The sequence below is a fragment of the Vulpes vulpes genome, unplaced genomic scaffold, assembly GCF_048418805.1.
Source record: "Vulpes vulpes isolate BD-2025 unplaced genomic scaffold, VulVul3 u000000652, whole genome shotgun sequence".
In the NCBI taxonomy this organism is placed as follows: Eukaryota; Metazoa; Chordata; class Mammalia; order Carnivora; family Canidae; genus Vulpes; species Vulpes vulpes.
Genome location: NW_027325771.1, coordinates 435,955 through 459,912, shown reverse-complemented (window position 1 = coordinate 459,912; position 23,958 = coordinate 435,955). Strand labels below are relative to the sequence as shown.

Here is a 23,958-nt window from a genome sequence, read left to right as displayed (position 1 = left end):
GATTTTAAAAGCTGCCTTACTGCTGGAGCCTGCCAGAGTTCAACATGTTACTGTTTAACAAAACCATTTCCTATAAATTCTAAGCCTCTGGTTATTAGGTGGGATGTTATAAACTGAGACTAAGCAATGGCAACTAAATACGGGAGCTGGGGCTCTAGAATGTGCCCTCACCTTTACGGTTAGCTGTTCATCGTTCTGTTCCCGCTCTACCACCCACCCCTCACTTCTTAATACTAAGGCCTTAGAGGGGGCATGATCACTGCCTGTATTGTTAAGTAAAGGTTCTGGGGCCTTGAACCCTTTCGTCCCTGATTTGTCACCACCTCCTTTCCTGCCCTTCACCCAACCATTAAAGATGGGACACATGGGCAGCCCGGGTGGCTCAGCAGTTTAGCGTCTGCCTTCGGCCCAGGGTGTGATCCTGGAGACGCGGGATCGAGTCCCACATCAGGCTCCCTGCATGGAGCCTGCTTCTCCCTCTGCCTGGGTCTCTGCCTCTCTCTCTGTCTCTCATGAATAAATAAATAAAATCTTTTTTTAAAAAAATGGGACGCATGAGTAAAACCAAGAGTATATTCTCCATCAAAATTTCAAAAAAAAAAAAAAAAAAAAACAAAATTTCAAAACACACATAGTAAAACAATCAGTTCTTCATAGCTTTAAAATCTAGCCAACTGAAAGGGCTCGACTATAGAAAATACATCTAACAGTCCTTGAATGAAAATATTACTAAAAAATAATGACCATCAATCAGCAAACAACTATAAATCCTCTCTTTTTGCAATTCTTATCCAGAGCTTTGTTGCCACTTCACGTAATATCTTTTGGCACAAAACGGAGTGGAACAAGATAAGAATTAAAAGGAAAAGTGCTGCAACAAGGAAAGGACTGAATGCTGTGTTACTAAGATACACAGCATCTGTCCTCAGCTTCCTCTTCACATTCTTTCTCTTGGCAAAACCGTACTTTTAAGTTTCAAAAACGTCTATGTAGCTTCCTCAAAAACCTTTATATTCCACAGACTACGGTCTGAGTACTCCGGCCTTTACGCCACTGGCCTGCTTTGCGACAGTGTCCAAGTATCACAGAGCAACCCAAGATGACCCCATCATTTCCTTTCACAAACATTACTGTGTGCTTTCCTACTCTGTGGATGACTTCATAATCTTCAGTTCACCTGGCCGTGCATCTCTGACTTTCCTTTCCCCAAGTAGCTGTAAGATTTCCATTCCCATTGCCAACAAGCTCGTTCAGACCCAGGCCCTTCTCTGTCCTGGACTGTCTCCTCCCTACTAGTTCCTCCTGTATTCCAGGGATCCCTGGGTGGCGCAGCGGTTTAGCGCCTGCCTTTGGCCCAGGGCGCGATCCTGGAGACCCGGGATCGAATCCCATGTTGGGCTCCCAGTGCATGGAGCCTGCTTCTCCCTCTGCCTGTGTCTCTGCCTCTCTCTCTCTGTGTGTGTGTGTGTGACCGTCATAAATAAAAATTTTTAAAAAAATAAAGATTTATTTGAGAAAGAAAGAACAAGCAGTGGGAAGGGGCAGAGGGAGAGGGAGAGAGCAGCAGACTCCCTGATGAGCAGGGAGCCCGATACGGGGCTTGATCTCAGCACCCTGAGATCATGACCTGAACCAAAGGCAGACACTCAACCAACTGAGCCACCAGGTGCTCCCAAGCAAACAATATTTAAATAATGCTTTTGGAATGTACAGTTTTTTTAAATAAAAAAATTTTAGGAAGTATGGACCTGAGGGGTGTCTGGGTGGCTCAGTCAATTAAATGTCAGACTCTGGTACTCAGCTCAGAACTTGATCTCCACACTGGGCATAGAGCCTACTTTAAAATAAAAGGGGTGGGGGGCGGAGGGAGAATGGGAACGCCTGGGTGGCTCATCAGTTAACCGTTTGCCTTTGGCTCAGGGCATGACCCTGGGGTCCTGGGATCGAATCCAATGTCAGGCTCCCTGCACGGAGCCTGCTTCTCCCTCTGCTATGTCTCTGCCCCTCTCTGTGTCTCTTGTGAATAAATAAACAAAATCTTAAAAAAAAAAAAAATACTACGCACCTGAACACACAGAGACATTAAGGGGCACCTTGGTGGGTCAGTTAGTGAAGCGTCTGCCTTCAGCTCAGGTCATGATCCCAGGGTTCTGGAATCAAGTCCCACACTGGGCTCCCTGCTCAGTGGAGAGTCGGCTTCTCCCTCTCCCTCTGTTCCTCCCCCCTTGCTCATTCTTGCATTCTCTCTCAAATAAAAAAAATAAGATCTTTAAAAAAAAGAGAGAAAGACATTAAATTCCACCTTAATAAATAGATAAATAAATAAATTCATTCATTCATTCATTCATTCATTCCACCTTCCTAAGTCAGGGACTTAGGGTATTTACATCAACTTTTTATAATTGTGGATTCAAATGAGCTGTAGAAAATGAAGTCTCAAACACAGTCTAAAATTTTAGAAAATTGTTTTAAAAAGCAAGTGTTTTAATAATGCACATCAGTCACCTACAAAAGTATAGCCTTCCCACTCTGAGAGGAATGCATGGAGTCACCATTTAGCTTAATTCAGCTCTGGTAGCTTACTGAGGCAAGATGCTCAAGGACATGTAGGGAGGTAACCATTCCAAGAAGACCAGATTGCTTGATACTTTCATAAGGTTAGGTGCTTATCCTGAATCTTTTTTCTTTTCTTTTTTTTTCAATGAGACTTCTCTGATTTCAGTGATCCTTGACTAAGGTAATCTTACTCAAACAGGAACTCCAGAATTGGAACCAACATTACATCTTTAATGTCCTTTAGATTATAGTTCATCTTGGGCCCGGGTGGCCCCTAAAACGTCCCCTACTCAAACCACCAAGCTTACCTCTAACACCTGTGTGTCTGGGATGGGGAAACCAGAAATGCCAGTTAAGGAAACCTGCCTCTTTGTCAAAATCAGAAGATATTTCCTGGCCATCATGTTTTTTTTTTGTTTGTTTTTTTTTGTTTTTGTTTTTTTTTATGATAGTCACAGAGAGACAGAGAGGCAGAGACACAGGCAAAGGGAGAAGCAGGCTCCATGCCGGGAGCCTGACGTGGGATTCAATCCCGGGTCTCCAGGACCGCGCCCTGGGCCAAAGGCAGGCGCAAAACCGCTGCGCCACCCAGGGATCCCCTGGCCATCATGTTAAAGAGTAATTTCCTAGGTCCTCTTTCAAAAATAACCCTGGTGGTTAAGAAATCAAAGACTCTCTAAGGTAAAAAAAACTCTTATTGACTCTAAGGCTCAAAAGGCAACAAGTTTAAGGCCATGCGAAGCACAGCTGCCTGTGGAGCAATGGTGCACCACTGTCAGGAGAGTCACCGTAAAGCAAAAAGGATAACACAGGACAGTTCTATACCTTTTGTACGCATCTTGAGACACAGGCGGAAATCATAGTTGTGGAGGTACCAGGATGGATTATCAGGGAATGTAAAGTAATTGCCACATCTTGAATTGGGGATCCAAGCAACGGTCCTAGGCAAGGGGAAAAAACAACTGGGTTAGCACTCAGTATGCAAAGAGGAGTAAAGACAGGGAGGGGACTTCTGGTTGCCAGTTCACGAAGGCAGTTTAGAAGTTGTTACTCTGTTCCAGCAAGAAAGAAGCAGAACAGACTGAAAAATCAACTCTTCTGGAATCCATAAGAGAGATGACAAAGGACAAAACCACTGCCCCAAAAAACTCGAGAGGCAAGTAAACACAGAAGTCACAGCTTCCTGGAGTAGAGGCTCACTAGCCCAGGAACCACTGCCAGGGTAAGAAAACCTCAACTATAATTGATGAACTGCTGGAAGCTCAGTGTGGACAAGTTTAGGAGTTAAAAACTCCAGGGGCACCCAGTCATAAATCATAAGGGGGACCCCCACAACTCAGTGAGATTTACCTCCAGGAGCTCAAGCAGATTCTTACCAAAAGTGTCAGAGAAAAAGCTCCTTATGCTGCCGACAGAACAACAGGAGGGAAAGGAAATCACTGAAATACTCCAGAGCAATCTGTTCTTACAAAGGCTTGCTGTCAGGAACTAGTTAACTAGAGCCTAACCAGCAGGGGCATCAGCAGGACCTAACTGACTTGGGTGAAGTACCAAACTCCAGTCTACCCTAGCCATCCTATCCAACCAGGGTAGGGGTGGGGGTGTGGGGTTGGGGGAAACACGTGCAGTTCCCAGTCCTGAGGCATGGGCTCACTGTAAGACTGAGTCCTAATCCTAGGATTAGACAATGCTTCCCTTCCCCCACACCGACCTCCACATTACTAAAGGTGTGTTTACAGCAGTTCCTTTTAAACAGTACATCATTTCTGGCCACCAAGAAAAAATTACAAGGCATATTAAAAAGCAAAAGCACAATATGAATACAGAACAAACATCAGAACCAGACATGGTAAAGATATCGGAAGGATCATGTCACATGATTTACTACGGACTTGAATAAGGTAGACCACATGCAGAACAGAGAGATGGGCAATTGAAGCAGAGAGAGAGAGAAGTCCTAAGAAAGAACTAAAACAAATGCTTGAAATAAAAAACAGTAAAATAAATGAAGAATGTTTTTGATGGGCTTTTAAGTAGACTGGATACAGCTGAACAAAGTGCTGAGTTAGAAACTGTAGCCATAGAAACCTCTAAAAGTGAAAAGCAAAGTGAAGACTGGGGAAAAAACAATCAAACAAAACCCCCCAAAAAACCCACCCAGAACAGAATATCCAAGGACTGTGGGAAAATGGAAAGGGTGTAACATACATATAATGGGAAGAAGAAAACACTATCAACGCTAGAAAGAAAGACTGAAATAATCTATAATACTAGGAGCGACTCAGGGATTGATTGTGATACTAAAGCTTACTCTTCTTTGAGTATCTTACCTTGGAGGCACGCACTGTGAATTCCATTTTCAATGGCCTCTTGGGAGGCCTTTGGAAGGTCTTCACTAACACATCCAGCATACTTGAGGACTGGCGTAACACAGCACGTTTCATTTGGTTTTACTTCCAGTTCTACGGTCACAAGATGTCGTTTGTCTCCTAAAGTTCTATCTAAGGTATCTATAAATAAATGGATTATAGTACCTCACAGATTTGTTCCAGAAAAGATATCAAGGTGCCACAACTCACAAAATTACCATCAACAAGTTCAAGGTCTTAAGAAGATAAAGTGGGAGAAAACATTACAGTGGCACTAAATACAATATGAACAGGTCAGAGTAAAAAGTTCTACCAAGAAAGCATTTGCTTCCGTCTTTACCAATGTTAAAAGCCAGCTATGAATCACTCATTAATGTTACTTCAGTGTTAAGATGTGTTATGGAAGAAGATCTCAGAGTTTTGATATGCAGATGACACATTTAAACTTTCTGAAGTATCTTACATGAGTGAAATTCTTTTAATTGCAAAACTGTTATTTAACAGTAAAACATTTAGAGTACAAAAGGTTATCTAATGAAAATTAAAAGGCTTTTTTAACCCTCTCACCCCACAAACTGCTAAATTCCATATTCTTCTAGTAATGTTTTTTAAAGATTTTATTTATTCATTCACGAGACACAGAGAGAGAGACAGAGACAGAGAGACAGAAACACAGGCAGAGGGAGAAGCAGGCTCCATGCAGAGAGCCTGATGCGGACTCGATCCCGACACTCCAGGATCACACCCCGGGCCAAAGGCAAGCCGCTAAACCACTGAGCCACCCAGGGGTCCCCTCTTCCAGTAATGTTTTATGCATTATGATTTTTCTCAAAACTAGTGACTTTTTTTTAAAGTATCTCTCATTTGCTAACAACCTATAGCTGTCACCAAAACTATGCTGTATTTACGTGAGGGACCGTGTAACAGAACGACACATAGCCCAAATTCAAACTAAAAATTATAACCTACAATTCCTCTTTATAATTCCTTTTTAAGCTTATTTTTATATTATGAAATATTTTTTTACTTAAAAATAAACATATGCATAAGCTAAAAATAAAGGGAATATTTATGAAACCTAGAACTACACAGAAATAGACCATTACCAGAAACCTACAAGCCTTCCAAAGCAACCACTATCATGATACAATCATCCCTGATTTTCCAGTCATACCACATATGCATGTATTCCTCAACAATACAGTTCACTCAGTTGTTTTGAATTTGCTATTCTATTATGTACCCTGCAACTTCTTTTGCTTCACATTTTTTTTAAGATTTTGTTTTTTTGTTTATTTAGAGAGAGAAACAGAAAGAGAAAGAGAGAGAGAGAGAACAAGCGGGTGGGAAGGGCAGAGGGAGAAGCAGGCTCCCCGCTGACTAGGGAGCCCAATGCAGGGCTTGATCCCAGGACTCTGGGATCATGCCTGAGCCAAAGGCACCAAAGCAGACACCTGACTGAGCCACCTGGGACCCTCCATTCACTTTCAATCTGCAGGTGTCTGTCTGAAATGAGCCTCTTGTAGGCAGCATATAGATGGGTTCATAGTTTCAACTTCTGGTGTTATGGAAGTCCTACCCTAACCTGGTTAGTAAGATAATTCTGTACTTTCTTTCAAAATTTGAAGGTCTGCCTTTCATAAAATTTTGGGGTTTGCTGTTTTTCATATATTAGCATTTCTTTTTCTTTATACTTTTGTGCTATATAAGGAAAATTTGCAATTCTTCTTTCATGTTTAGGTTTTTTTAATATTTTATTTCTTAAATAATCTCTACACCTGATGTGGGGCTCAAATTCACAATCCTGAACTCAAGAGTCATACGCTTTATTGGCTGATCCAGCCAGGCACCCCCACGTTTAAGTTTTCTGATTCAGTTGGAAGTGATTTTTGGTTATGGCATGGGGTAGGAATCTAATTAAATCTCTTTCCATATGGATAATTATCACAGGCCCATTTATTAGTCAATCCATCCTTTGCCTGTAATAACACTGACTGTAATAACACTCTTGCATAAATTAAATTTCCAAATATGTAGTAGTCTGCTTCTAGGTTTTCTAGTGTGTTCCAATAGTCTATTTGTCTGTTTCTAGCTTAATTAGTATCATAACCACTGTGGTTTTATAATATATACTCATGTCTGATACACTTCTTTGGGTAAACTTGGTGGCTTCACAATATTTAATCTTCTTATCAATGAATACTATGGTTGTCCATTTAACTTGGCCTTTTAACTTTTGTTGTAACTTTTAACTTTTAAAAATTTTGTGGATGTACACAATGCCAACCTGCCCCTCATTAGTGATGGATTATCATATTACTACAGCATCTACTTAGTGGTTTTTTTTACCTTGCAACTAATAAGCACTCTGTGCGGAGACACTTCAAAGACTATGCAAAGATATGGTGCTCCTCAACAAGATACCCAATATTAAACAATCACAGTAACTACAAAATTACTATTTTCCCACTCCAACCCTCCTGTCTTAGCATCTAAGAGTCAGCAGTTGGCATTCCACTCTAAGGAAGAATCCCCTCTTCTTTCCCATTTGTTTATCTATTGTTAGTAGGGGACTCACGAATCCCTACTTTGTCTCAATGGCCTATACCTATTAGACTTAAATGCTATTCTAGTTCATTCAAATATGGCCAGTAGAGCCTCAAGTTGGTTCCTGTATGCTTATGACATGCCCCCACCAATATTGAGCATTTCCTTTCTTTTTAATACACCATAATGTTCTATTGCTTATTCCAATGGTCTCTTGTTCCTAATAGGTTTTATCTTTTATTTCTTCAAAAATAAATATCCTTCTTTTATATTCTGCATCCAATAATTCCAATATGAGAAGCCTTAACTGTTCTGATTGATGCTGTTTCTACTGCTTTTATGCTCACTGCCTTTTCTCATGATACTGTAATTTTAAAATATTTTTTGAATTGTAAATTAATACTCCTTTATCTGTGGGACTTTCTTTGCAGAATGGGTTAAAGATACATTTATCTATGTTTGTTTTTTCCATTAGCACTTTATTATTTTTTAAAGATTTTATTTATTTATGAGAGAGACAGAGAGGAGAGAGAGAGGCAGAGACACAGGCAGAGAAAGAAGCAGGTTCCATGCAGGGAGCCCGACACGGGACTCGATCCCAGGTCTACAGGATCACGCCTTGGGCCAACGTGGTGCTAAACCGCTGAGCTACCACCCAAGGCTGCCCTCCATTAGCACTTTTTTTTTTTTTTAAAGATTTTATTTATTTATTCATGACAGACACAGAGGGAGAGAGAGAGAGGCAGAGACACAGGCAGAGGGAGAAGCAGGCTCCATGCGGGGAGCCCAACGGGGGACTCGATCCCGGGTCTCCAGGATCAGGCCCTGGGTTGAGGAGGCGCTAAAACGCTGAGCCACCCGGGCTGCCCCTCCATTAGCACTTTATACTAAATTCTTCTCTAGAGTTTTTCTTCCTAAACCTGGTTCTTATGAATTTAGACTAAAAACCCTATCAGAAGCCAATGATTACAAATTCTTAGAAATTTTGACTCTTGCCCCCAGATATAAACAAGTTTCCTTGTCCTCTTCTTTTATGGAGACTTTCCTAGTAGTTCATTATTTGCATGATCATGTGACCTTCAAGTATTAGGTGAGAGATAACTACTACAGATACCTCCAGAATAGCCAGTAGCTTTGGTGCAGACTTCTTTTCTGAGATTCCTGCTCCAGCTTCCTTTCTGACTTCTGGAAACTTCTATCATGTTCTAACCAGTTCAGACATTAATAAAAAGATGTTATTTAGGGGCATATAGGTGGCTTAGTAGGCTAAGCAGCTGACTCTTGATTTTGGGTCAGGTCATGATCTCAGAATCATGAGATCAAGCTGTGCGTCGGACTTTGTGCTGCTCGTGGAGTCTGCTTAAGATTCTCTCTCAAAAATGAGTGAAAATAGCAGTGAGGGTGACAAAACATGACAGACACCTAACTCTGGGAAATAAACAAGGGGTAGTGGAAGCAGAGGTGGGCGGGGGTTGGGGTGACTGGGTGGATGGGCACTGAGGGGGGCACTTGGTGGGATGAGCACTGGGTGTTATGCTATATGTTGGCAAATTGAACTCAAATAAAAAAAATTTTTTTAAAAAGTTCTCTCTCTCTGCCTCCAATCCCCAACTTGTACACACTAAGAAAATTTTAAAAACTAAAGATTTATATTTTTCCAGCATTTTAGTTTTTCCAAATAAAAAATCCCAAAACAGAAATCCTCAGATCATTTGCTCCTACATTCTGCTTGTTTAATTTTTCAAGTTTTACTGAAAAGTAACCACCCAGCCTTTTTTTTTTTTAATAAATCACTGACTTCCATCTAGTTATCCTTTTTTTTTCTAGTTATCCTTAGTATCTTTTCTTTATTTATTTATTTTTTTTTCCAGAAATCTATCCAGGTTTACTCCTTGGGGGATGAGCAAGCATGACTGTCATGTTTCTGTGCTTAAGAAAACCAAACTGAAACTACCATATACAGAAAAAACAAGAATTCTTAAATTTTGGGACAGAAATATAAAACTGTACTTTCTCAAGAACATCACCAGCAACAGATGATATTATTTTCCACTCTAGTGGTTGAGTAAAAATAACACAGGGACTTCAAGTTCTTATACTCATTCTGGTATTGAGGATTAGCATGAGCCACCTGCACCAAGGGCTTATTCTACCCCAAGACCACCACTGAAAAGCGTACTTCTTTGATGAGGCTTATCATTTGCTTGATGTAATGAGTGGTAAAGGAAGAGAGCTGGGTTAAAACAAAGCAGAACAAAATTCTAAGAAAACAAGAAAACATATAAAACCTATCCCCAAGGATGCAAGATACTAGTGAATGTGAACCCTGCTTTCAGAAAACAGATCCTGGAAAGACAGAGAGAGAGTGAGAGAGAGCGAGAGAGAGAGAGAGAGAGAGAGAAATAGCAAAGTCTAAATGTTTTATTTTTTACCTGTGGCATGAACTACATTTAGGATGGTTTCTCGGTATGCTACCTGGAGAGGCCCTAAATAGGTTTCCAGTCCATATTCCCTCTTGATTCGGTCATGAATAATCTCAATATGTAACTCCCCCATACCACATAGGATGGTCTGGTTAAAAGAGAAAGAAAATAAAACCAAAATCAAAAAATTATGTTTATCATAGAATACTATATAAAGGTATGATATCAATGCTATTTTTTTGTTAATTACAAACTGAGTTTCTTTGCAAATTTTTTTGGCTCCTCCTCAAAACAGTTTAACTTTTCTGAGTGGAAGAAGTCAATTAAAAGGGAATTAACTGCTGGGTACCTGGCTGGCTTAGTCAATAGAGCATGCAACTCTTGATCTCAGAGTTGTGAGTTCAAGTCCCATGTTGGGCATATAGCTCAGTTAAAAAAAGAAACAAAAAAAATTAAAGTGAATTGGGGGAGCCTGGGTACTCAGCAGTTTAGCGCCGACTTAGGCCCAGGGCGTGATCCTGGAAACTCGGGATCGAGTCCCACCATCAGGCTCCCTGCATGGAGCCTGCTTCTCCCTCTACCTGTCTCTGCCTCTCTCTCTCTGTCTCTCATGAATAAACAAAATCTTTTTAAAAAATTAAAAAATAAAAATAAAAAGTGAATTGGTAGGCTATTCTGTCCTTATTACATGGTAGCTTAATCAGGCAAGTAGGATCTAGCTAGTACTATACTCCCCAACCATATAACTTGGTTCTAGTCAATGCGACATGAGTATAACTGATGCAGGCAACCTCTGGCTTATCCCTTTAAAGAAATAATAAAGCCCTTTTTTCTTTTTTTAAAGGTTTTATTCATTTATTCATGAGAGACACAGAGAGAGAAGCAGAGACGTAGGCAGAGGGAGAAGCAGGCTTGATGAGGGACTCCATCCCAGGACCCCCAGGATCACACCACTGGGCCAAAGGCAGAGGCTCAACTGCTAGGCCACCCAGGCGTCCCAAGTCCATTTCTTACTAAAGATGTAGGAAACTGCCTTGAGAAATGCAGATGAGGGCAGCATCTTGTTAACTGGAGGATGGGATAACCTTTTCCCCAAACATTCCCAACAACATTGGCATTTTCCAATCATCCTGGGCACCTTAGAGTTTTGTGAGCAGTCAAATCTTTCAGGCTAGCTTGGACCTTTATTCAACAAAGAAACTGACTTTTATCTTCTTTGAACCAGCTTTATATTTAGGGCCTTTGTTAGAACAAGTCAAATCTGTATGAAAACCAATTAAGACATGCTTTTTGGAAAATTTCTGTAGAACAATGGTTATTCCTTAAGAATATCTTTGTGTATGAGAAACAGTGTAGTGCAAGGGACCCATAGCTGCTCAATCTAACTCTTATGCCACCTATGTAGTGTAGAATTAACCTCACCCAAAGAGAGATATGGTCCTTTCTCTCAGCTACTGGTACATTATCTCTAGGCCAGAATGCTGCCCGACAAAAGTGTCTTTGCTTGTCTGGGGCCTATGCCCACCAGATTGTTTAATGATGTGATTTATGATGTAGGCTTTGGAACAGCCCCTATCAGTTCTAACCTGGAGAATAAAGGTAGTGTAGTCTCAACTTAGAGGATGTACTAGTAACTACAGGTCAACCACATGAGCAGTGTGTAATCAAGCCTTAATAAGAACTCTGAACAGGGCTGGGGTGAGCCTCCCTGGTTGGCAATACTCTTTAAAAAAAGGGTTGGGCAGCCTGGGTGGCCCAGCGGTTTAGCACCGCCTTCAGTCCAGGGCCTGATCCTGGACACCCAGGATCGAGTCCCGCATCCGGCTCCCTGCAAGGAGCCTGCTTCTCCCTCTGCCTGTGTCTCTGCCTCTCTCTCTCTCTCTCTTTCTGTCTCTCATGAATAAATAAATAAATAAAATCTTAAAAAAAGGGGGGGGGGAGGGTTAACACATCCCTGAAGATGAATGAAGATACACATTTAGCATCCTCTCAGATTTTGCCCTATTTGTCTCTTCCTTTGGCTGGTTCTAATTTTATCTTTTTGCTACACTAGAACTATAAATGTAAGGAACAAAAAAAAGAGGAGAGGATTATTCTGTGTAAAGTTTTTGTACTTTAATATAAAGTTATAGAATTGGATTATTTGTGAAAAAGAAGTTGTAGAACAATACAAATAGAATGACTTGTTAGAATATTTGTGTGTGTATATATCCCATATATACATATATATATATATATATATATATATATGTGAATATATATGGCAAAAATATATTGTGCTTTATAACACAGCACAAGACATCTGGTAGTGTGAAAAGTTATTCACATTTTCAGTGGTTACCTGTGTAAAAGACAATGAAAAAAAAAAAGGGAAACTTTAATTTTGTACTTTGTATCCTTGTGTGTTATTTGCTATTAAAAATATATATATTGGCATTTTTAACTTTTTAATTATTTTTATTTCTTTATTCATGAGAGAGACAGAGAGAGAGGCAGAGACACAGGCAGAGGGAGAGCAGGCTCCCTCCCTGCAGGGAGCCCAAGGTGGGACTCGATCCCACCCTAAGCCAAAGGCAGACACTCAACCGCTAAGCAACCCAGTGTCCCAATATTGGCATTTTTTAAATGAAAATTCTTTCAAATAAAAAGTTCGTTTTAACTGCTTGTTTTAACTGTTCGTTTTAACTGCTTGTTTTATCCTACAGTATTAATAAATCACTACCTCATTTAGCTGGCATTTAGGAAATAAAATATCCCTGTTTTTCAGATTAACTAAATCAATTTATCTGTAAAGACAAATGTATAATCTTTTAAAGAAACTTTCTCTAAAATTTTATATACACTTTACCCTGCCTTCTTAAAAGATGAAGAATGGAACATGTGTCCTTCTACTGTAATATAACATACACAACAAACTTCATACCACCTACTTTAGCTTTACTTCCTCCCACTCTGTTAGGGTGTAAGCAGTCACTGCTCCCCCACAGTGACATTAAAAGCACCTGTGCATCCTCCCTTTAGTATGCTCAGTCTATAAGCCTTAGCATTAAAGGCTCAAGGCTTTGTCTTGGGCTGAACCTTATTTCAAAATTTCACAAAAGGTTGTCTTCTGGAAAGCTGAAATGATAAAGAGTGGTTTACAAAAGTGAAGTGTAAGTAATTGTATTGAGAAACTAACAGCTTGACAGTCAATGTTATAATCAGAAATTTGTATTATGAGAGAAATTTTTTCTTTCAGAGGCCCAGATCAAGCTCTTTTAGATCTATGCATTTAAACACACACACATACAGACACACAAATGCTATTATTGAAGGATTTCTGGGATTAATTAATAAAATGTGTACCTGTCCAGAGTCAGGATCTAGCTTCACTTTCAAACTGGGATCTTCACGCTGAAGGCATTTCAATGCATAATCCAAATCTAGAGCATAAACGGTAACTGTTATCTCTACAATTCATTTTTTAGATAATGTAAAATAAGTATTAAAGGGGGAAAGAATGAACTAGCAAACAAACTTTGAAAAAAAGAATTCAAATGGTTATAAATGCTTTATAGAGAACAAAAGAAAATAGTAAGATAGTGATAGGAGGTTATCTGAGAATGAATGATTTGCAAAAGGCCTCTCCAAGATAACTTAAATGAGGGCACAAAAATCCTGAAGAAAAAGAATACCAGACACAGAAAATGGCTGTACTAGGACTGGTACTGCTAACGTAAAAATAACAAGATATAGCCAGAGTAGCTGGATATTAGTGGGTAAAAGGGGGAGCAGCATCAGATGAAGTGGTGAAGGTGTGCCAGGAATCATATCACATAAGGTTTCATAAGCTGAGGTGAAGAGTCTGTATTGACACTGGGAAGCCACTGAAGAGTTTTAATTTGGACAGTAACCATAGATCAATCTAGGAGCTGACAAAAGAGCAAAATGCCTTCAGAAACAGAAGCAATATTGAGAAACTGACAAAAGGAAACTAAATTAAACTGAAGAAAGAAATGCTAATATGATCACTCTATGCTGAACTATCGCACCCAAAGAGGAAATAAGACTATTTACATTAAATATGGGCTCTGAAGTCATATGACATTTAAATACAATCAACTAACTGTTAAATGTATTGTCCCTCTTTACAAGAGATGTTAGAAGTTTCACAGACATAAAATGTGGCTGAAGAGTTGAGCAATGGATTAAAGAACCAACCTCATCAGCCACACATTTAAAGTGGTTTTAGGGACATAAAGCAGGAATACAAACTTCTAGACATGCACTGTCCAAGTAGTAGTCAGTAGCCGACTCATTAGGATATTACCAGTACAAACTGACATGTGCTCTATGTATAAAATACACACTAGGTTTCAAAGACTTAATATGAAAAGAAAGTAAAATATCTCATTAATTTTTTATATTGATTACATGTTGAAATGGTACTGTTTTTGATATACTGAGTTAAATAAAATACATTATCAAAATTAATTTTGCCAGTTTAACTTTTTTTTTTATGTGGCTCTAAGACAATTTTAGGTTAAAGTGGATATTGTATTTCTATGGCATTGTGCTCTTCTAGACTCCTGACATCCTCTAGTCGGGTCCAAGGACCAGCAACACCGGCATCACCGGGGAACCTGTTAGAAATACAATCTCAGGTTCCAGACTGAATCAGAGTCTGCACTTAACAAGAATTCCAAGAGATGTATTATATACGTTAAAGTTAAGGGGCATTATTTTAGATAGTATCTTATCTTCAGATTTTCAAAGAAAGAAAGAATGCTTATGACACTGTAGCTTTTGGAATGAAAACACAGAAAATTTATTATAAATAAATTCATTCAAAAACACTTATAAATCTATCCTTCAGGAGTGTTTTGAGATGAAAACAGGGTGTCAAGTGCTAAAAACATGATTATGGGTTAAATACAATGGAGGGCCAGAAAAAAGAATATGGAGATCTGTTTGAAAGAAGTCTAAGGAGGACTCTAGGACATCCCCTGCCCAGTGGGGCTTGGGACCTCTAAGCTAATGCCCTGAGACTTAGTTTGGACACCAAACTTCTCCTCAAGGAATTAAAGCTGAGGCAGGAAATTTAAAATTGGCCGGTATAACTTAACCTCAATCCCACAATTTGAATTCATGTGCTCACATTATGTTTGAAGTGACTTTCAAACATATTTTTAAAAACTCAGATATCTTGTTTGGGGTCTAATGTAAATGGGCAGCCTGATCCTCCTCCCCTGGAGTCAAGACTACACTTAGTTGACCTCATGGCATTTTAAGGTGACAAGAAAACTGCTGCTACACTTGTTTTAGCTTAATGCTATTTCTTTGCCAACTAGAGAAGCAGAGACCTAGCTTCCTCCAGTATTTAGGGGGCTGTCTTAGACCAGTACTCAGACTTCTTTCATGTGAACTCCAGTTCCAATGGTGAGGAACTAGAACCCCTAATGTGGCTAAGGATCTTCCCCTTTCTTTCCTCCTCAGTACTCAAGAAGGAATCTTAAAAGGAACACATCTTCTTCCTCCTTACTCCATTCCTCTGTCAGGAACTCCTCCGTGATGCCAAAGGCTCTAGTAGCCACTGTGCTGTAACTAAGGACTGGATCTATGCACTCAGAGTCAAGGCAGAAAAACTGGAGGCTGGGTGCCTAGTGACCTGGTAGAGCCACCCTCTGACCCTGGGCTACCAACTCAAGTCATATTTTACAAGGGAGAGAAATAAACTTTTCATTAAAATATCTGTTATTTGGGGGGCTTCCGTAATATGTTAGCCAAAGCTAAGTGGAAATAATACAGCTAAAATCATATTTATATACCATATTAAGGAGTCTGAATTTGTGCTGTAATGAGGAGCCATTGAAGATTTCTGAGGAAACAGGCTAAAGAATGAAGTACACAACACTCAAAAAGGTCAAACAACATTAACCAGAGTATGTAATATCTTCACTGAGTTCTAAAGGTTGGGCGAGGAAGAAAGGAAAAGGAGTATCTTATAAATGGTGATGAGACAATGAATTAGTTATGAATTGGTAACTGTCTATTAATATAACTGGAAAGGCAGTCCCGATGCTGGTTACTTAGAATGCCACAGACAGTACCACAAGAACAAGAGTAGGGAAAAACAGGATATGCAAAAAATGGCCAATATCTAAGAAAATAAGTTTGTAAAAATCAAAGCATCTTAAATAATAAATGAGACTAATCACAAGTAATACTTATCCATAAATTCTGATAAAATTGAACTCAATTATGTAAGAAACCTTTTGAGGACATAACATAACTATTTCTATCTAAATTATCAGAGCACTAATTAATACATCAAAACTATTTGTACCTGGCTGCTTAGCCACTGATGGAGGCTCTATGGTACAGAAGAAAACAGGTTCTGGAATCTCCACCCCAGCCAATAAAAGTCTCTCTGCCTCACTGTTTTGCCTAGGCTTCTTTTCTCCTTCCCTTTCGGCTCGACGAGCTGCAGCTAATGCACTGGACTTGGATGAGGCAATGGTGTCTCCAGTGGCTGTCTGTAAGCAAACAAGATGCCTTGGAAAAAAAAACAAGCTCTTGGCAAGCACTCAGCTTCCACCAAGATTCACCAAATAGGAAAAATTTTCATGTGACACTTTCAACAGAACTTAAAACAGAGACAAATTCATAAAACTTGCTGTAACTTTGCATAGGTAAATTTGAGTAAAAATTCTATCCAAAATGCTGCTATGATAAATCCTAACAATAAAACATTCTCTTTCTTTCTCTCTCTCTCTCTCTCTCTCTCTCACACACACACACACACACACACACACACACACACAGACCCCCCCACATCCAAAATTCATCTGGTAAAACAAATGTACCTTCCTAAATTTTCAATCAGGGCAAAATAGGCTAGTTCTACTAGAAGTCCATTCTAGAGTTTTCCCACCAATAAAAAATTATTTTGGGGACGCCTGGGTGGCTCAGCGGTTGAGCGTGTCTGCCTTCAGCTCAGGTCATAATCCTGGGGTCCTGGGATCAAGTCCCACATTGGACTCCCTGCATGGAGCCTGCTTCTCCCTCTGCCTACGTCTCTGCCTCTCTCTCTTTGTGTCTCTCATAAATAAATAAATAAAATCTTTAAAAAATATAAAAAATTTTTTGCTCTTTTACAGAAAATCTTCTATTAACTAAAATAAGCAATAAACCAGAATTTTCTATGCAAAATTGATAGCTTAATACTCGTTATTTTTTAAAACTATAATTTCAAAAATAAATAAATAAATAAAACTGTAATTTCACTTTTAAACTTAAATATTATATAGTTGGGTGCCAGTTTCCTTCTCTGTAAAGATATTCCCGGGCAGCCCCAGTGGTGCAGCAATTTAGCGCCGCCTATAGCCTGGGGTGTGATCCTGAAGACCCAGGATCGAGTCCCACATCAGGCTCCCTGCATGGAGCCTGCTTCTCCCTCTGTCTATCTCTGCCTCTCTCTCTCTCTATGAATAAATAAATAAAATCTTAAAAAAAAAAAAAAAGATATTCCTACTGAAGCAATAGTTCAAACGTATTTGTGTAACTCCAAATATGTACATGGAGCTCCTGCCTTTGGGAAAACAGAGGATATTTTCAATGCTGAAAGTCCAGTATTTGGACTGTGGTAATTTTATTAATTTTTTTAAAGATTTTTATTTATTTGTGAGAAACAGCGTGAGCAAGGGGAAGGGATATGGGGAGAAGGAAAAGCAGACTCCCCACTAAGCAGGGAGCCCAATGTGGAACTCGATCACAGGACCATAGGATCATGACCCTGAGCCAAAGGCAGATGCTTAACTGACTGAGCCACCAAGTGCCCTGGACTGTTGAAATTTTATACTAAGAGATCTTGATCCGTCAATTAATCATAAAGAGATTAAAAAATGTTCAAAGTAACAATGTTTATCCTAAATGCCAAATATACCAAAGTTTAATGAGAAAATGTATTCAATTTAATCCATATATAAATGAAATGTCCTTATAGTTTTAACCTAGCAAGAACACATACAACATCAACTATTTTCATCCATTTACCTGACGAAAGTTATGAACTGCCTACTATGTGTGATGCACTGATCTAGGGACTAAAGATACAGAATAAAAGACACTAAAATCCTTGCCCTCAGGAAGGATTCTTCTCAGGAAGGAGCCTTCCTTCATTAGCAAAATATCTTCAGTTATTATCTGGATCAGTTATGAGGTTAAACTGTCAGCAGTGATCAAAACAGGAGAAAAACCAGTAGCAAAATATTTATTAAACTTATAACACAGGTATGTAACCATGAATAGTATATTATTTTACTCGAAGTTGAACTTCATGTGAATATACTCCATACTGTTTATAGTCTTCTGTAATCTTCTTTCCTTCTATTATGAAATTCAGGCACATTGATGACTAGGCCTACAATATTCATAATCCCCTACTGATGCTATTTGGATTGTGGGGTTTTGTTACATCAAAATATCTGCTTTCAACTAAGCATTTAAGTTAGTATTTCCTGGAGAAACCATCTGGTCACTTACATGTTTAAGGCCAACTGTCAAAGCAATATTACCAGCGGTCAGTGAAGGGATTTCTATATGTTGGTCAGCAAATGGCAAAAGAAGACGGCTTATTCTCTCCCTGTAAAAATCATCACTCATATTAGTAAAAGAATTTTTAAAGAAATGAGTACAATTTTACAAAATAACCTAAGCTGCTACTTACGTGCAATTTCCATTAATATTATAGATGGCCGACTGGGGTTTTATCGTGCCAGAGTAAATGCGCATAAACACCAGTGGTCCTCGCTGCTTGTCATGAAGAACTTTAAATGACAGGGCACATAAGTCACCCTTATACCACTGCCTATAAATTAAGACATTACAGAAAAGCCTTTAAAATACACTTCTCATGTTTCTATGCAGATCATATCAGAATCATTGAACAAACCCAACCTCAATGTCCTCCCTTTTATCTTCTAGTTTAGCTACTCAGACTGATTGAATAATGTCAGTACTGACTACAATTCCCTTCCTCCACTGGACTAAATTATTCCTCAAAACTAAAATAATAGATCCTTTCACAAATATTACCTCTACTTGCAAATAATTCCACTGCATAGAGTTAATTCCTCAGAAAATATACCTAGGGACATCATACTACTTCTCACAAAAGCTTGTACACGGTATACATATAAGGTAGGTACTTTCCAATTACTACTTTCACTCCTTCCCACTTTCTCTCCAGTTGCATAACCACAGAAATCTACACTATAAACTTGAACTTGTTTAAACGACCAAGATTCTCACAGATTGATGTCCTTAAATTAGTGTGCATTGGTAAGTTTCAGAAAACCCGAATCCCTATGAAATTATCAAATTTTACGAACAGGCACATTTTTCTAAGGAAAAGCTCCTGTTCTCCTCAGTTTCAAAGGCGCCCATGACTCAAAGTAGGCGAGACACTTCTATTAAATATTATTGTATATGTTATATTCTCTGCCATTTTACAGGTAAGAGGTTAAATAACTTGGAAGACCTGGAATTTAAATCCAGACAGCATACAGTCCAAGCTCATAATCACTTTACCATTAATGCTTCTCCAATTGAGAGCACATGTAAAGTGATTCATGTTCTACTTAAAGGATTAAAGCCCATTTCTAACTGCCATTTTGTACAATGCTCACGCAGATTTTAGAGGATTGATCACGAAGTACAAAGCTGTTAGCAACAAAAGAAGTAAAATGATGACCTTTCTTTATAGCCACAAAGTATTTTGAGCTTATTAAAAAGCTTGAAATCTAGTATAAACATAGTTACAGAATATTTATCAAACATCCCCACTATACTGTTTTGTAAAAAATAAGACAGCTTAGTAAACACTTCTACTTTTAAACAGCAAAAAAGCCACACATTCTACCTCTATCTGTAAACATAGCAGGTTACAAGAGATAATGACAAATGTCCCTTTCAAGTAACATAGAGTTCTGTATTATTTATAATTTATTCTTCACCAATGTTATTCAAAAATGATGATTCAACTACTCTTTGTGAAACAAGAGTAAGATTTTTTCAAGGATGTAAGATTTTAATTTAACACGTGCATACTTACAGAAATTCATAGTTGCGCTCTTCGGGTGAAGGCAAGTACATAGTAATAGCATCTAACAAGGGCTGGACCCCTTTGTTTTTCAGGGCACTTCCACAAAGCACAGGCACTGCTGTCTGAGCCAGGGTTACTCTGTGTATTGCAGTCTGTAGCTATAAGGCAGAGATAGAAGTATTCTGTGTGCGGTATACTGGCCTCGACCAAAGTAACTCAGAATTAGATGACCTCCCCAACAACTATGCAAAACAGAACTACTTAGCTCACTTCCACTGTTCTTTCTGGCTTTATTATTCTTTACTTTTCTTTATAACACTAATCACTATTTGGTATCTTGGATATGTATTTATGGTTTATTGTCTGTCTCCCCACCCACTAGAATACAAAATCCATATAAGCATTATAACGAGTCCCAAAAAAACACTGCTAAATCCCCAGAAGCTAGAAAAATTACTTCGAATAAGTAGGTTTAAAAATATTTTTTTAAAAAAAATGTTTATTTATTTATGATAGTCACAGAGAGAGAGAGAGAGAGAGAGGCAGAGACATAGGCAGAGGGAGAAGCAGGCTCCATGCACTGGGAGCCCGATGTGGGACTCGATCCTGGGTCTCCAGGATCGCGCCCTGGGCCAAAGGCAGGCACCAAACCGCTGCGCCACCCAGGGATCCCCTAAAAATATTTCTTGAATATACTTCTGATTTAGCATTTATAGTCTAATAGAGGAACTGACCAGAAAATAAAACTGTAACTATGAATTATAATTGTTCAAAGGAATTAGACCCACATCCAATCAAATCCAAAGAAAAATGAAAAATCAAAGTGGAAATCAAATTTGAAAGACCTCAAAAACCAAGAAAAACTTGGGTGCGCTTGCAAGTTATTGATAAGAGACATGGTGGGTCAATTCTATCTCAGATTATAAGCTTTTTGAAAACAGAAATCATGTTATGCGACTGTAAGGCACAATAAACATCACACCTAACATTTAAACATTGAACAAAAAATAATTTCTATAATTAAGGCATTCAAAAGAAAAATACTTTTTTCCGTTTCTAACTTCAAGGTCTCAAAATTAACCTAGAGACTCATGTTTTTCTTAATTCCTTTTGTGAAAAGTAAGTGATTTTGCTGGGCTCATCCTGGTCCCCATTACACATACCACCACCTAAAAACATGTTACTTGCAGGGGGTGCCTGGCTGGCTCAGCTGGTGGAGCATTCAGGGCCTAACCTCAGGCTCTAAGTTCAAGCCCTCCATTGGTCACAGTTTACTTAAAAAACAAAACAAAACAAAAACCAACTTTAACTGTGTAACTCTTGTTTCACAAAGAAAACTAAAAATTAAGTTTGCCAAATTTGTGGGGTAAGGTTCCTGGCAGAAAATAACAGAAATGCCTTGAAGAAATCTGTCCTAATTCAATGACTACCACTATTTAACATGGCTATTGTCTGGCTTAATGTATTTGAAAAGAAAACAAAAAATTAAAGACCTATAATGAGCTTCCAAGAAAAATTAAATCATATTCAGAAAAAATGAGAAAAATAATCACTGCAGCAGTCTATAAAACAAATTTTCAATACAAAATTTCTACCTGTAATTTACCTTAGCTACTTAGAAAAATGATCTCAATGAAAATGCTGCAAAGAAGGAACATTTAGCTTATGCTGACTCAACAGCAGTAAAGATTCAATTTCTGATTTTGTAAAGTATATAGGACAAAAGCAAATCATTACCATTATTTAAGTACTTGTATTAATAGCGACTTTACCTTAAAGTTCTCCTAATGCTTTCTAATGCTATGCAAAGTTGAAAAAAACAGGACACATGAGACAAAAATCATACCACATCCAATTAATAAAATTTCAAAGCAAATGAATAAAATTTACCTTTTCAGCTGGTAGCAAATCAAAATTTTCACTAAATTCTCCTAAAACCAAGTCAGCAAATTCATCATCCAAATCTGCAACCTATAAAGAAAGGTTTTAGTTCTGTAACTTACTTTTATTGTCACAGCTGTTAAGTCCAAATACCATAAATGTGCATTATCCAAATATTTCAAGACAGCTACATGATCTATCTTATCCAGGTCAAGGAACTCTCCACATCTGCTCAGGGGACAAATAGTGCTTCTTTCAAAGGAAAGGAAAAGGGATTAAAAGCTGAAGATAGGCTATTATGAGTTCCCTATATTATTCATGGAAGCAATAGCCAGATAAAGTATGTCAATAAAGTGCTATCTACTCAGAGTGCTCAAAAGACATAAGATACAAAATTTACCATCAGTGATAATATATATGATGGATTGCTGTTTTTAGATAAATTTGGAAGTCTTAGTTCATAAAGTTTCACCTGGTAGTCCTTTCACATTATAAATGTTCACATCTCCTAAGGCACTCCAATTAAAATAACTCATCTTATTGTAATCCTGCACTGAGGGAACAGATTTAAGTTGGGGGTGGGGTAGGGATCAAAGGCATCATTTCAGCAATAAAAATGCAATTATCTAATTCATGTTCTTAATCATCTGCCTGTATGAAATAGAATTCAGCTGACAATAACTTTAATAAAAGTTTCAAAAGTTTGTGAAAGTACAAGGGAGCAAAACATTCAAACTTGGGGGAGAAATACTCCTAACCGCTAATTATTGTGGAAACATAACTAATCATTCTACTGAAAAGCAGCAGATATGATGGTTAAACACAGCTTCTGGAGTAGCTCCACTACTTACTAACTTGTTCAAAATCTTAGGTCAGGTTACATCATCCCTCTTTACCTTGGTTATGCATGCAGATAATACTAGTACCTACCTCATAGGACAAGGATTAAATAACCAAATCCTCTTTCTAGGACATACATAAGTATACAGTAATTATCACTATTCACCTCCAGAACACAGGAAGTTGATTCTAGTCCACATTAATCTTACTCTCTAAAAAAAATTAATTGTGATAAAATATAACATAAACATTACATAAAATTTACCATCTTAACCATTTCTAACTGAACAGCTGAATAGTGTTAAATATATTCACATTGTTGTAAAACTAAACTCTGGAACTTTTCCAATCCACAAAACCAAAAAATCTGTCCCATGCAACAAATTCCTCCTCAACCTCCACTCTCTTAACCCATGGCAACTATGATTCTACCTTCTGTCTCTATGAATGAGACTACCGTAAATACCTCATATAAAAGTGGAATCACTACAGTATTTGTTTTTGTGATTGGCTTATTTCAATTAGCATAATTTCATCAAGGTTCATCCACATTGTACTATGTATCAACAGCCTTCCTCTTTAAGGCTGAATAGTATTCCATTATATGTATATACCACATTTTATCCACTCATCTTGTTGATGAACACTTGGGTTGCTTCCACCTTCTGGCCATTATGAATAAGGCTGCTATGAATAAGGATGTGCAATTATCTCTTCAAGACCCTGCTTCCAATTCTTTTGGCTATACATCCAGAAGTAAAGCTGCTAAATCATATGGTAATTCTATTTTCTGGTTTTCTGAGTAACCCCCCCACCCACCCACCCATTTCCCACAGTGGCTGCATCATTTTCATTCCTACCAACAGTACACAAAGGTTTCAGTTTCTCCACACCCTTGCCAGCACTCTTCTGATTTGGAGGTTTCACAGGAGATATCCTAATGGGTGTAATGTGGTCTTAAATTCTAAATGCATACCTACATATATATTCCTTGTAATTAGCACGTTATTATTTTGTATAAGTCTCAAATTTTATTTTCATTCTATACCATCATGTTCTAAGACATGCACAGACAACAAAGAAAACCTCAAAGGGGAACCAATTATGTACCCATTTATTAATAAATGTGAATTCCACTTTCATTATGTTTATGGCCTCCCAAATTAGAGAAGTGGTTTAGCAAAGTGGCTAAGAACTTGACCTCCAAATGCAGACAGTCCTGGGTTTAGATTCCAGCTCTGTTACTTTTTAGCTGTGT

At 38.4% G+C, this 23,958-nt stretch overlaps 1 protein-coding gene across 8 annotated transcripts in view; it reads right to left on the bottom strand.

The window, feature by feature from the left end:
- Positions 1-23,958, bottom strand: part of GFM2 (GTP dependent ribosome recycling factor mitochondrial 2) — a 56,988-nt gene that overhangs the window by 1,452 nt on the left and 31,578 nt on the right. For 6 of the 8 annotated variants that reach the window (XM_025982290.2, XM_025982281.2, XM_025982274.2 and 3 more), the window contains 9 exons: positions 21,870-21,950; positions 19,989-20,137; positions 18,603-18,743; positions 18,419-18,518; positions 16,221-16,410; positions 13,241-13,317; positions 9,905-10,043; positions 4,887-5,066; positions 3,382-3,497 (listed from right to left, as the gene is read on the bottom strand). In XM_025982290.2, the coding sequence (XP_025838075.1) occupies positions 3,382-3,497; positions 4,887-5,066; positions 9,905-10,043; positions 13,241-13,317; positions 16,221-16,410; positions 18,419-18,518; positions 18,603-18,743; positions 19,989-20,137; positions 21,870-21,950 (1,173 nt within the window). Of the gene's footprint in view, positions 1-2,065; positions 2,268-3,381; positions 3,498-4,886; positions 5,067-9,904; positions 10,044-13,240; positions 13,318-16,220; positions 16,411-18,418; positions 18,519-18,602; positions 18,744-19,988; positions 20,138-21,869; positions 21,951-23,958 lie in introns of those variants that run through there. The other 2 variants (XR_011999147.1, XM_072745326.1) reach the window with 2 other exon arrangements.